The 15124-nt window shown below is 46.1% G+C and overlaps 1 protein-coding gene across 14 annotated transcripts in view; it reads left to right on the plus strand.

Annotated features, from left to right (window-relative positions):
* LOC139263036 (PH and SEC7 domain-containing protein 2-like) overlaps window positions 1–15124 on the plus strand; it is a 420621-nt gene that overhangs the window by 262902 nt on the left and 142595 nt on the right. For all 14 annotated transcript variants that reach the window (XM_070878509.1, XM_070878513.1, XM_070878508.1 and 11 more), the window contains one exon: window positions 3734–3792. In XM_070878509.1, coding sequence (XP_070734610.1) covers window positions 3734–3792 — 59 coding nt within the window. The remainder of the gene's footprint in view (window positions 1–3733; window positions 3793–15124) is intronic.

The raw sequence follows: 15124 nt of genomic DNA on the forward strand, positions 1-15124 counted from the left end.
CCAACAAGACAAGAATCACTGCTGGATCTTGTAATGGTTAATGAACCGATAATGAACGAGCACAGATAGGAGAAATAAGAGTAGGATATGTAGTGATCACAATATAGTAAGGTTCAAGATTAGGATTGAGAGTGACTTAAGTAGGACAAAGGCTAGGGGGTAATAGATTGGAAAAGAGCAAATTATGAGGAAATGAGGGTGGAACTAAAGAAGGTAAACTTGGAGAAAATCTTGGAAAACAAAGAGACAGAAAGACAATGGGAAATCTTTTAAATGGGTAATCAATAAAGTTCGAGAGAAATATGTTCCACTAAAAGCCAAAAACAAGCCAGCTAATTATGGGGCACCGTGGATAAATAAAGAACTAGAGGGAAAATTGAATCCAAACAAAACGACATATAGATACTTAGACAGAATGGACTATGAGGAACTTAGGAGAGTAGTAAAAAAAAACGACCAGGAAGTCAAAGAGAAATTACAAAATCAAATTATCAAGGAATATAAAAAGAAATAATAAAGTATTCTATAGACACATAAATAAAAAAAGGAAAATTAAAATAGGGATAAGGCCATTAAAGGATGAGTAAGACAAAGTCACAGGTAATGATAGAGAAATGGCAAAAGTATTGAATAATTATTTCACCTCAGTTTTTACTAAAGAAGATAACAAAATAGAAACTTTATTAGAGGATGAGTTTAAAAAGAATATTAATACAGTTGGGATAGAAAGAGAGAAAATAATTGATAGCAAAACTAAAAGAATATAAAAGTATAAAGCCCCAGATCCAGATGGTATGCAGCCAATAAAGCTCCTCTTTGTTATCCACTGGTGCTGGGCATAAGCTCAGCTATACTACTGATCTGTATCATAACTGGCCAAATAGTACCAAGCAAGATTTGGAAGATCTGTGCAAGTGTTGTGTTCAGCTGATCCTCAAGTTATCTATTGAAATAGAGGTAGTTGCCACTCCAGCAGCCACCAGTGTCTGAATTACATCCTCCTAGCACCCTATTGTTGCAGAAATCAGCTCGACTGTCACTCTCTCCAGGATGTTCTGTAGGACATGTGAAAACTCCTGAAGTATGTTGCAAATGCAGTTAGAGAACTCCTCTCACTTGGCCATCATCTCAACAACTTGCATGGAAACCATGTCCGCTGCCTCTACACAAGATCAATATTCTATAAACATTGCTCTTTTAAAGACTGGGCCATGGAGATCACAAACTCTAAGCTTCTCGGCTGAGGTGCAGTCGTCTCGCAACCGTACTATGGCGCAACATCACTCTCCACCTCTTCCACTCACTGATCCTCATTTTCACGACTGCTCAGTGCTTCAGAGAGTTTGGTTCAACAATAGATGTGTAAAGGTTTGATGGGCAACATTGGTCCGGATTTTCATGGGCCTATGACCACGCACATTATTTGCCCAACTACTGCCCAGCGAATGCCCCCAAAACTCTTACGTCTGGTAAAACAGGCGTTAGGCCCTCTTTTACCAGCATAATCACCAACGATGTCTCCACAAGATCCTACAAATTCCCTGGGAGGACAGACGCACCAACATTAGCGTCCTCAATCAGGCCAACATCTCCAGCATTGAAGCACTGACCACACTTGATCAGCTCTGCTGGGCAGGCCACATTGTTCGCATGCCAGATACGAGACTCCCAAAGCAAGCACTCTACTCGGAACTCCTTCATGGCAAACGAGCCAAAGGTAGGCAGAGGAAACGTTACAAGGACACCCTCAAAGCCTCCCTGATAAAGTGCAACATCCTCACTGACACCTGGGAGTCCCTAGCCAAAGACCACCCTAAGTGGAGGAAGTGCATTCGGGAGGGCGCTGAGCACCTCGAGTCTCATTGCCGAGAGCATGCAGAAATCAAGCGCAGGCAGTGAAAAGAGCGTTTGGTAAACCTGTCCCACCCACCCTTTCCGACAATGACTATCTGCCCCTTCTGTGACAGGGACTGTAGTTCTCGTATTGGACTGTTCAGCCACTTAAGGACTCATTTTAAGAGTGGCAGCAAGTCTTCCTGGATTCCGAGGGACTGCCTATGATGATGATGATTACATAAATATTAAAATAAAATGTTTTAAGTAATTTAAACATTCAAAACATTTAAAATAAGTTGAGATTATTTTTGGCCCCTTTAAAAATGTTTACATTTATATTGTTAAAATTACATTTTTGTTTTACGTGTTTAATTAAATTGTATGTTAATTAATTTTGAACATGTGATGATTTATTTTTATTTAATGGTGATGGTGTGTTTTTTAGGGGATTCCAATTAAGCTTACATCCCCATAAGCACAATGGGAATCCCTCTTTGTGATAGTTTGTGCGGACCCTTGTGATCCCAGGGACGCTTGCGAACCACATGCGCCCCAGGGATGCATGGACATATGCCTGCAGGCCCAGGAGCGCAAGTGTTCGAAGGTCCAGAGCAATCATGGAGGTGCGTACTTTTCTCGTGGTTCAGAAGCATTCACCCGCGGTACGCATGTGTGGGCCATGTACCTTGTAAATGGTACTGTTGTGACATTGTACTTTTGCAGCGTATGCTGTCAGAAGTCTTCAGAATGGCCCCGCAGGTTCCAGGTTCCGCATGCGTGAAAACCCGGAACTTGCGATCTGTCAAGTTTCGCTTGGATAGATCCACCGCATCCACTACAAAATCACTTTCGTTGGCGCAGATTTGGGCTATTTGCCCAACTACTGTCCACGAATGCCCACGAAGGCCTTCTGTTACCAGTGTAAGGGTTAAAATAAATGTTTAAATATATTTTTTAAATGATTGAAGCATACACATACATTTAAAATTAGTTTAGGTAAATGTTGACCCATTTTAAAATATTTAAATTTATTTTTCCAAAATATTTTTTTATTTCAAATGATTAATTAAAGGGTCTTTTAATTAATTTGGAACATGTGATCATTTATTTTTATTTAAGTGGTGTAAAATTTTATTTATTTGGGGATTTCTAATATACTTATGGGGATTCTATATGTAAATGGATCCCCAGAAGCTTCATTGGAATCCTCCTTTTTAATCGGTGGCCTGGCCCACCTGATCCCTGGGATGCTTGCGAACCACATGTGCCCCTGTGATCTGTGGACTTTTCGCAGGCATATGCCTGCAGGCCCACGACCGAAGAGTCTGACCATTCGGAGGCGTACGCTGGCGGCAAGCCTCCGACCACAATTTCCAGGCCAATATCTTCTGTATCTATTCCTACATCTCGTAGGTGATACACACAGTTGACGTTGGCTCCACCCCTCGCCTTCAAGTGCCAAATAGGGCAAAGGTCCTCATACGCCACCCTGTGTAGCAACCCTTCCAGTTTACCAGCCATGCAACAGTTGCTCCATGCCCACAGACTCTCCTTCCTGCCTTTGCAAAGACTGACAAATATTGAAAAAGAATTGTCAGGTTTTATGTGTCTACTACTTTTAACTGGTCATAGTCCTTTAAACTTGAGCTGTAGTCCATGAATTCCATCCCTCCTTCAGTAAGCTCCTACATGCAAGTGAAGCTTGGCAGTAGCATGCATAATTTATTTAAATTGTTCCACCATGGAATACAGCACAAGGTTGTATATTACCAAAATCTGCGAGCGCGAGCACTGTGATCTAATCTCAATTCTGCGCCAGGACTGGAAAGTTTGCATTTTAGTGTTTTATTGCAATGTGTGTAATTGATAGTGATAATGATCAATACTTCTTTTTCAGATGGGGTCCATACACTGACCTGTGCACTAATGCTTTTGAACACAGACCTTCATGGGCATGTAAGGGCATTTAGTTATTTTATGGATGTGATCCTCACCCTTTGGTAAGAATTATATAAGAGTAAAAATTCTCAAGATAACTACATTTTAATTTCACAAAAAAGAAATAAACCAAACAGCATATAATTTAAATAAAAAGACCACATTTATCAGATGACAGTTACAAATTATATCATTTGTATTTGATGAAATCTTATTTTGTGCATTAAATTAAAAAAAATTATGAATAACTACCAGTGTTCTATTTATTTTTCTTGACAGCCCATCCTTGATGTTTGTTAAATATAACTTTAGAATGAGCATTAACATATTTATAAGTTCTAACAAAATTAAATTGCATTTCTTTGATAGCTTTCAGTTTTAATAGCTTTGACTTATTTTTGAGTTAAACCCTTTTCTAGATGCTGGTGCTCTACAGTAACTATGGATTTTCATGCAAACAGGAACAAGACATAATTAGCATTTACTGGCTATTCATATAGGAACTATATATTTTCAAATAGAACAAGTTCTTGTGTGAGTAAAATCCCAGAATTAGAGTCCGTGAGTGAGAAATTGCACTGTGCAGCGCCTTTTTTTTGTAGGCGCTACATGGCCTCATAACACTCGAAAATGGGGTCTAAGATATGTGCGCACATTTACGACGGGAAGTTCGCCGGATGCTATCTCCATAAAGGGGTTTGCGTGCATGCATCTAACGACAGCCAGCAGTATGCAGAACAGGCAGGTTATGATGTCAATCAGTGTACAATGCTCATTTGAACCCAGCGCTGCCATTATTGAACTTCACTCTCCAGCCTATGCCCTGCCTTAGCGTAGCACAACTGAACATGGGATAAATGAAATGAAAAACTCCCCACCTCTCCATTCAGCGTTAGCTAAAGGGATCATGAACTACTTACAGGTTAGTTGTCGGATTTTTTTTCTGGCTGCTGGTATAATTGTATGTATTTTTGCAGCTTTACTATACTTGGCTAAAGTTTGAATAGTCTACAGGAAGTGGTCAGGCTGGTGCTGAAGTACTTTTTTTATTGATTTAAAAGTTTGTGCTGAAAGAAGTTGCTTCGAGACATGGGTGGCCTGGTAGGGCTTCTGGAAATTGAGCATGACTGGGAGAATGAAGAGAGGCCACGCAGCACAAGCTGCTAGAAGAGGGGGGGAAGGGTGAAGTGCTCCCAGCAGAAGGCCATATCTGCCGCGAGTCTTTAGGGAGCAATTCTCTTACCTCAACTTCAGCAAGGTCCAATGCTTGAGATGTCTTCGCTTCGCAAAAGCAGACGTGACTGAAATCTGCCAAGTGCTGAAGCAACAATTGCAACTTCAAGGATAGCATTGCTGTGGCTGTCAAGGTGACTGTGGCTCTTAACTTTTATGTGTCTGACTCTTTCCAGGTTGCTGCTGGAGATATAAACAACATCTCAATTTGCAGTGCACTGCTGCATAAGGGAGGTAACTAAGGCCCTTTATACAGAAAGAGACAGCTTCATCTCATTTCCTCTTGCCAGAGACAAGCAGGCAGAGCGAGCACAGGGGTTTTCACGGATTGCAGGCTTCCCCATTGACTGCCCGCACATTGCCTTTCATGCACCTCATGTGAACTCAACCATTTGCATGAACCAAAAAGGATTCCACTCCCTCAATGTGCAGCTGGCGTGCGATCACAGGCAACGCATCATGTAGGAGAATGGCTGTTATCTTGGCAGTAGTCACGATTCCTTGATTCTGTGGCAGTCTTTTGCCATCTGTATTTGACCCACATGGTAAGTCAAAGGCTGGCTACTGAGCGACAAGGGTTATCCCCTCATGACATGACTCATGACTCTGGTCTGGAACCCATGCACACATGCACAGCAAGCCATGCTGCCACAAGGAAAATTATAGAACACACCATCGGCACCCTCAAGCAATGCTTCAACAGCCTGGACTATCTGGAGGAGACCTATAGTACTCAGCTAAGTGGGTATCACGATTTGTGGTAGTATGCTGCATGCTTCACAACCTGGCCTTTAGGAAGGATCAGCTCTTGTCACCACCTATCAGGCAAGAAGCTGAGGAGCAGGAGCATGAGGAGGAGGAGAAAGAGGAGGAGGAAATGCAACAGGAACTGGAGGAACACAAAGAGGAATAGAGTTTACAAAGTAGACAGCTTCTTTCTGCCCAGGGTCTACGGGATTAAATAGTTCATGAGTGATACAACTAAACTCAACCACACCTTCCCATTTATCAATAGTCCCATGCTCCTTACCTTTCCTCTGTCACTGACTATCACACTGTCCAACAACACTGAAATAAAAACCACTGGAAAATGCACATTCTAATTTAATTTTATAAATTAAATCATGACATAATGCATACAAAAATAAACGTCTCACCCTTATGCATTCCCTTAGTGCTGTCTTCCTTGTGCCTTTTCCTATCCTAGTACTCCTATGAGGCCTTCCCCAGTAGCTGCTGCATGAATGGTGGAAGGCTGCTGACCTTCAATTGAAGAGTCTGGCTGGCTGGCTGACAGGCAACAGCAAGGGCACTGGCAGAGTGACAGAGGTGGGAGTAGGATTGCTGTCATCCTGACAGAAGACAGCAGGTTCCTGCTCCATGGAGCCACTGCCACTGCTCCTCAGCAATCCTGCTGATCTGTTGGAGAACAGATTGATGGACTGCTGTGACACGCTGGAAGTCCATTTGACCACTGGTATCTAGATGGCATGATGGCAGCAGTCTGAGCTTCCACTGCAGCACTCAGACTTTTGATGGAATCTGTGCTGCAATGGAAGCTGTGACATTGACCATCAGACGCTGCATCATGGTGGGTTCCACAGATGTGCTGATGGAGATGATCAGCATGTTGGAAAGCCCTGTACCAAGTTGGTGCTGGACTATTCCATGCTCCTTGACATTGAGCACAGGCTTTCTGGCAGGCTTTCCAGTGCACCAAGCATTTGGTTATGTATACCCATCAGCCTTTTTCTGTAGCCTGGCCCATCAAAGTCCTCATCTGACTCCTCTGCAGTAGAACTAGTGTGCAACCTCACTCTCCAATGAGCTGGCACCTGTGCTATCCTTCCCCCCACCCTGGCTCCTGCGCACTTGTGCCCAGTGTCTCATCACGTGCAGAACCCGCCTCTATCCTAGTCTCTAAAATAAGCGCAGTTTCAGTATCTGAGCTGGTGGCTGTGGCTGTAAGATCGAGTGACAATATTTGTTCATCTTTGCTGTCTTCTTCCTCTTCCTCCACTGACTGGGGTTCCAGTTCTTGGATATTTGAAATTAAAAAGGGACAAGGGTTGGGTTGTAGTGAGGGGAGAGGAGAAAGTAAGAAATGTGTGCTTACACCATCTACAGTTTGAGATTCAGAAGAATGAGGGAGAAGTGGGATGAGAGAAGGATGATTAGGTCATCAGTCGCTTCAACCCCGCCGCTGGTCACAGCCTCAGTGGCGTCCCGTCCCATGGTGTCCAGCACTGTCTCCTCAATGGGGGTTAAAACATGCACGAATGCTTGTCCTCTTCTAGTTCTTTGCTGCTGCCTGCTGTTATGCGCCACCTTCTCCTGAAAGAAAGAGGGAAGTGTGTCAGTGAGTGTCCTGCAATATGTTTGGGTGATATGACTGTCAGTGTGTGCGAGCAGTGAGTTTTGGGTGTGAGGCTTGCAACAATGTTAAGTGTATGAGACTGAGGCAAAGCATATGAATTTTAGGGTTGAGTGCTGATTGATAAAGATTGTTGATAGGTGGGTGATGGGGTGTAGAGAATTGAGCAGTGGATGAGGTTTGTGGTCCAGTTGGTAGGTTATACCATTTGAAGAAGAACTCACTCACCTTGAAATCTATGTCAGTTCATTAAACTTCTTCCTGCACTGAATCTGTCATGTATGTAACCACAATTTAACACCACTGTATTACTGTATACACTCAACCTAGATGCACACCTTGACCACAAGGGGTGAACCTGTGGGAGACACTCCTTACCTGATCACACAGGTATAAAAAGGGAGGCCCCACGCAGGATCATCGTCTTTGGAGTCCTGTGAATAAAGAGTGACCTTGTCCCCAGAATGTGCCTCGTGTGGTTTCATGCTGTAGAGTAAGGACATTACATTGGCGATGACAAACGGGAATTCACAGCCCACGAGAATGGCCACCGGTAGCACAGAGGAATGGTACTGTGTTGGGGAAGACTGCGATGATTTTGTCGAGAGGCTTCAGCAAAACTTCATTACGAAAGAATGGCTGGGGGATGCAGCGGCCGACAAGCGAAGGGCTCATCTTTTGACCAGTTGCGGACCAAAGACTTACACGCTCATGAAGGACTTACTAGTACCCGAAAAGCCGGCGGACAAAACTTTTGAAGAACTTAGCAAATTGATTGGGGAGCACCTCAAACCGGCGAGTAGCATACATATGGCCCGACACAGATTCTACACCCACTGACGTCGTGAAGGACAGAGCATACCGGACTTCGTAGCGGGCCTCCGGCATTTGGCCAGCCTCTGTAAGTTCACAGACGCCTGAAAGGGGGAGATGCTATGGGACTTCTTTATCGAGGGCATCCGTCTTGTGGGAATTTTCCGCAAATTAATTGAGACCAAGGATTTGACCTTGGAAGCGGCGACGTTGATGGCTCAAACTTTCATGGTGGGGGAGGAAGAGACGAAAATAATATAGGTGCGCAATTCTGCCTCTAACGCGGTGATGGATCAGGGAGTCAACATCATCAATGCGACTCAGAGCCCCGCAGGCAGGCAGGGGCAGTCCGACACCCCCCAGGCAGCAATAGATCCCAGAGTAGAACTTCAACAGAGACAATGGCAGGCTGAACGGACATTCATGCCATCACAATGGACAATGCGGCCCAGGATGGGGCCATTGACACCCACTAATAGGGTACTTAAGAGCAGTCAAAGGGATAGTCAGCGCGGAATGCCTGGCCATAGTCCCTTTGTTCCCAACAATGGAAACTTTAACTAATGTCGGGGGAAACACTCAGCTAGATCTTGCAGATTTCAACAGTTTGTCTGCAGGAACTGCAATCTCAGTGGCCACTTAGCTCGAATGTGCAGGAAGTCTGCAACCAGACTAATATATGAGGCGGATGGACCAGAAGAGGGTTCTTTGAGGCAGGATGACTTTTGGGGCAAATCGATGGACGCCGAGGTTCAGCGGGTCCATGTGGCGAATATTCATAGTTCATACACCAAAACGCCACCAGTGATGATGAGGGTTTTATTAAACGGTATCCCTGTACGCATGGAGCTGGACACTGGGGCCAGTCAGTCACTCATGGGCGCTCAGCAATTTGATAAGCTATGGCCACTTAAAACCAGTGGACCCAAATTAGCATGTATTGAGACACAATTACAGACTTACACTAAAGAAATCATTCCGGTGCTGGGCAGTGCAATGTTGGCTGTCACACACAATGGGTTAGTGAATCGGCTGCCACTCTGGATTGTCCCGGGCAATGGTCCCGCACTGTTGGGGAGGATCTAGTTAGCCGAGATGAACTGGAAATGGGGGGATGTTCATGCAATGACATCTGTGGAGCGAAGTTCGTGCTCACAAGTCCTACAACAATTCGATTCACTATTCCAACCTGGCGTCGGGACTTTCAAAGGCACTAAAGTAGTGATACACATCACCCCGGACGTCAGGCCAGTGCACCACAAAGCCAGAGCAGTGCCATATGTGATGCGGGAAAGATCGAGAGCGAATTGGACCGGACGCTGAGAGAGGGCATCATCTCGCCTGTTGAATTCAGCGACTGGGCGAGCCCCATCCTTCCCGTCCTAAAAGCGGATGGCTCTGTCAGGATCAGTGGCGATTACAAGGCCACCATCAATCGGGTGTCCCGACAAGATCAATACCCGCTTCCGAGAGCGGAGGACCTCTTCGCCACGCTGGCAGGCGGCAAGCTGTTCACCAAGTTGGACCTCACCAGCCTAGATGACCCAGAAACTGGCCTACGAATCTAAACTACTGACCACCATCACCACGCACAAGGGACTGTTCGTTTATAACAGGTGCCCGTTTGGCATTCGATCAGCGGCCGCGATTTTTCAACGAAACATGGAAAGCCTGCTTAAATCCATTTCTGGAACGATCGTATTCCAGGACGACATCCTCTTCACGGGTCGAGACACCGAGGAACAGCTCCACAACCTGGAGGAGGTGCTACGCCAACTGGACCGGGTAGGCCTGCGACTCAAGAAGTCTAAATGTGTGTTCTTAGCTCCTGAGGTTGAGTTTCTGGGCAGGAGGGTTGCTGCAGATGGGATTCGGCCCACCGAATCCAAAACCGAGGTGATTCAACAAGCACCCAGGCCCTGCAATACATCAGAGTTGCGTTCATTCCTGGGACTGTTGAACTATTTCGGGAACTTTCTGCCGAACTTGAACACGTTGTTGGAGCCGCTACACGTACTCCTGCATAAGGGTTGCGATTGGTTTTGGGGGGACTGTCAGGAATGGGCTTTTGATCGGGCGCAAAACCTATTTTGTTCAAACAAGTTGTTGACCCTGTATGACCCCTGTATAAATTAGTCCTGACATGTGATGCATCGTCCTATGGGGTTGGGTGCGTGTTGCAGCAGGGCAATGCTGAGGGTCAACTACAACCTGTGGCTTATGCCTCCAGGTCACTCTCTCAAGCAGAACGGGGATATGGGATGGTCGAGAAGGAAGCGCTTGCATGTGTCTATGGTGTAAAAAAAATGCATCAGCACCTCTTTGGTCGGAAGTTTGAATTAGAGACGGACCACAAGCCATTAACATCCCTGTTGTCAGACAGCAAGGCTATCAATGCCAATGCATCAGCTCGCATACAACGATGGGCTCTCACGCTGACTGCTTATGACTACTCCATCCGGCACCGGCCTGGCACTGAAAATTGCGCTGACGCGCTCAGCAGACTTCCACTGGCCACCACTGTGGGGGCAGCGGAGCAAAGCGCCGAGATGGTTATGGCTGTCGATGCCTTTGACAGCGCAGGCTCCCCCATCACAGTCCGCCAGATCAAAATCTGGACAAACAGAGATCCCCTCCTATCCCTGATTAAGAAATGTGTCCTGACTGGGGATTGGGCGCCCGCACACGGATCATGCTCTGAAGAGGTCAGACCGTTCCACAGACGGATGAATGAGCTCTCCATCCAAGCCGACTACCTACTATGGGGCAGCTGGGTAGTTATGCCCCAGAAGGGCAGGGAGGCATTCATCTGGGAACTCCACAGCGAGCACCCAGGCATTGTGCTGATGAAGGCCATTGCCCGATCACATGTTTGGTGGCCTGGAATTGATTCAGACCTGGAACACTGTGTTCGCAGGTGCACGACGTGTGCCCAGCTGGGTAATGCCCCCAGGGAGGCCCCGCTCTGGCCCACCAGGCCATGGTTGCGCATTCATGTTGGCTATGCGGGCCCGTTCATGGGTAAGATCTTCCTTATTGTGGTAGATGCGTACTCGAAATGGATCGAGTGCATCATTCTGAATTCATGCACATCATCCACCACCGTGGAAAGCCTACGTGCAATCTTTGCAACTCATGGCTTGCCGGACATCCTGATTAGTGATAATGGCCCATGTTTCACAAGATATGAATTCTGAGAGTTTATGTCGGGCAATGGCATCAACCACATCAGGACTGCGCCGTTCAAGCCGGCCTCCAAGGGCCAGGTGAAACGTGCAGTCCAAATCATTAAGCAAGGTATGCTCAGGATTCAAGGACCCTCCCTACAATGCCGCCTATCGTGTCTCCTGCTGGCCTACAGATCCCGACCGCACTCGCTCACAGGGGTCCCGCCCGCAGAGCTACTAATGAAACGGACAGTCAAAACTCGGTTGTCCCTCATTCACTCAGTCCTGACCGACATAGTTGAGGGCAAGCGCAAGTCACAAAACGAGTACCATGATCGTAATTCGAGGGGGAGATGTATAGAAATAAATGATCCTGTATTCGTCCTCAATCACGCCATGGGGCCCAAATGGCTTGAGGGCACTGTAATTGACAAAGAGGGGAATAGAGTCATCGTGGTAAAACTCAACAATGGTCAGATATGCCATAAGCATCTGGACCAAGTAAAAAAAAGGTTCAGCATCGACACGGAGAAACCTGAAGAAGACCTTGAGATGGAGCTCACAACACCACCAGTGAACGAGCAACAAGAGCAATCAGAAGAATGCACAGTCCCTGCAGTCAGCCCGGACAGGCCGGAATCACCACAGGTGACAGACACTCACATCAGTGTCCAACAACCAGAGCCCCAACTGCGGCACTCCATGAGGGAGCGTCGACCACCTGAAAGACTAAACCTATGATCCCAATAAGACTTTCGGGGGGGGGGGGAGGTGATGTCATGTGTGTAACCACAATGTAACACCACTGTATTACTATATACACTCAACCTAGATGCACACCTTGACCACAAGGGGTGAACTTGTGGGAAACACTCCTTACCTGATTACACAGGTATAAAAAGGGAGGTCCCACGCAGGGTCATCGTCTTTGGAGTCCTGTGCATAAAGAGTTAAGGTCACAGAGTGACCTTGTCCCCAAAATGTGCCACATGTGGTTTCATGCTGTGGAGTAAGGACTTTACTGAATATGTTCTTGGAGCGACACTCCTGGTATTGACTGCCACCGTTATTTGTTCCCACTGCCTCCTGAGCATCTGTCTGGAGGGCCTCTGGTGCCCCTGTGGATACAATACATCCCTCCTTTCCACTTCTTCCACCAAGACCTCCAGTGCATTGTCTGAAAACCTTGGTACTTGCTCTCTCGCATGTTCAGCTATTGCTCAAAGAATCACAGCCCAGACTTTTGATTAAAACTTACACCACTTTTTGCAGTCACAATGCGAGAGGAGTGAGAGAGGAAGTATTAAGGGGTTTGACAGCTTTGAAAGTGGATAAATCCCCAGGCTCGGATGTAATGTATCCCAGGCTGTTAAGAGAAACAAAACAAGAAATAGCAAAGGCTCTGATCATAATTTTCAAATCCTCTCTGGCTGAGGACGGGTGCCGGAGGACTGGAGGATTGCTAATGTTATACCTTTGTTTAAAAAGGGAGAAAGGGATAGACCGAGTAATTACAGACCAGTCAGCCTAACATCGGTGATGGGAAAATTATTGGAAAACATTCTGAGTGACAGGATAAATATTCATTTAGAAAAACATGGATTAATCAAGGACAGTCAGCATGGATTTGTTAAGGGAAGGTCGTGTCTGACTAACTTAATTGAATTTTTTGAGGAGGTAACAAGGAGGGTTGATGAGGGTAGTGCTTTTGATGTAGTGGATATGGATTTTAGCAAAGCTTTTGATAAGGTCCCACATGGCAGACTAGTCAGGAAAGTAAAAGCCCATTGGAATCCAAGGGAAAGTGGCAAGTTGGATCCAAAATTGGCTCAGAGGCAAGAAGCAAAGGGTAATTGTTGATGGGCGTTTTTGTGACTGGAAGGCTGTTTCTAGTAGGGTTCCGCAGGGCTCAGTACTAGGTCCTTTGCTTTTTGTGGTATATATCAGTGATTTGGACTTGAATGTAGGGGCTATGATTAAGAAGTTTGCAGATGATACAAAAATTGGCTGTGTGGTTGATAATGAAGAAGAATGCTGTAGACTGGAGGAAAATATCAATGAACTGGTCAGGGGGACAGAACAGTGGCAAATGGAATTTAATCCAGAGAAGTGTGAGGCAATGCATTTGGGGAGGGCTAACAAGACAAGGGAATACTTCTTATGTTCTTATGTACATTAAATATTAGGACACTGAGAGTGTAGAGGAACAGAGGACCCTTGGAGTGCATGTCCACAGATCCCTGAAGGTAGCAGGCCAGATAGATAAGGTGGTTAAGAAGGCATATGGAATACTTGCCCTTATTAGCCGAGGTATATAATACAAGAGCAGGGAGGTTATGCTTGAACTGTATAAAACTAGTTAGACCACAGCTAGAGTACTGCTTGCAGTTCTGATCACCACACAACAGGAAATATGTGATTGCACTAGTGAGGGTGCAGAGGAGATTTATAGGAATGTTGGCTGGACTGGAGAATTTTAGCTATGAGGAAAGATTGAATAGGCTGGGTTTGTTTTCTTTGGAACAGAAGAGGCTGAGGGGAGACCTTATTGAGGTGTATAAAATTCTGAGGGGTCTAGATAGAGTGGAAAGGAAGGACCTATTTCTCTTAGCAGAGGGGTCAACAACCAGAGAGCATAGATTTAAAGTAATTGCTAGGAGGTTTAGAGGCAATTTGAGGAGAAATGTTTTCACCCGGAGGGTAGTGGGAGTCTGAAACTCACTGCCTGAAAGAGAGTAGAGGCAGAAACCCTCACCACATTTAAAAAATACTTGGATGTACATTTGAAGTGCAGTAAACTACAGGGCTACGGAGCAAGAGCTGGAAAGAGGGATTAGGCTGGATAGCTCCTTGTCAGCTGGTGCCGCCACGGTGGGCTGAAATGGTTTCCTTCTGTGCTATAAATTTCTATGATTCTATGGGCCCGAAATTGATGAAGGAATAGGCTCGCCCAGTGCCGCCCAAAGGATCACCGATGGCCGCCGAGAAACCGGGTGGTACTTTGCGAGGAAGATTCCACTAAAAGTGGCAGTACCAGCCAGCGGCAAAATAACGGCTTACGCCGTCAATCTGGGCAGCAGCGGGTGGGAGCTCTCAATCTCGGTGGCATAGGCTCTTGCTGCCCAAGTGCCACCTAGGATGGAGTCGGGCCCAGGGAGGGTGGAAGACCTGAAAATAAAAATCATTACAAAAAAAAACACCGGAACACCTTCAGGGGACCCAACCAGGTAAGTCGCTGTAAAAAAAATGTTTTAAATATGTTCACTAATTTTTTTTTCAGTTCTTCGTACTTTAAGTCGGGGTTAGACCTGCCTTCACCTTCCCCCTGCTGGCGGCGACTCCCGCCCGCACTAATCTGGTAGCCCGGTGGCCGGGAGGCCACTTGCGCTACTTGGCCACCAGCAGCCATCAGCGGGTGGTTCCCGGCAGTACTCCCCTCCCGCCCGCTCCAGCCCGAGTGGAAACTGGCACAGAGGTGAGACCGGAGGCAAACTCGGTGGCAGTTGTCAACAGTGGCAGTAAGGCCACCAATATCGGGGCCTTTGATTCTATGAATGTACCTCTCCTTTATGAGGTGCAGGTTGACTTTAAGAACAGATAGCCTCTTGCAATATCGGGCCCCTGCTGATTAAACGTGCTGCCTACAACGCAATGACCGGGTGCAGGTTAATCTTGTACCATAATCCCCACGCCCATTTTCAGTGGTTAGCTAATTTCTCCTTCACAAGAAGGTAAATATAATGTCATAAAGATTCTGGAAAAA

This window comes from Pristiophorus japonicus, chromosome 4 (assembly GCF_044704955.1).
Source record: "Pristiophorus japonicus isolate sPriJap1 chromosome 4, sPriJap1.hap1, whole genome shotgun sequence".
Classification (NCBI taxonomy): Eukaryota; Metazoa; Chordata; class Chondrichthyes; family Pristiophoridae; genus Pristiophorus; species Pristiophorus japonicus.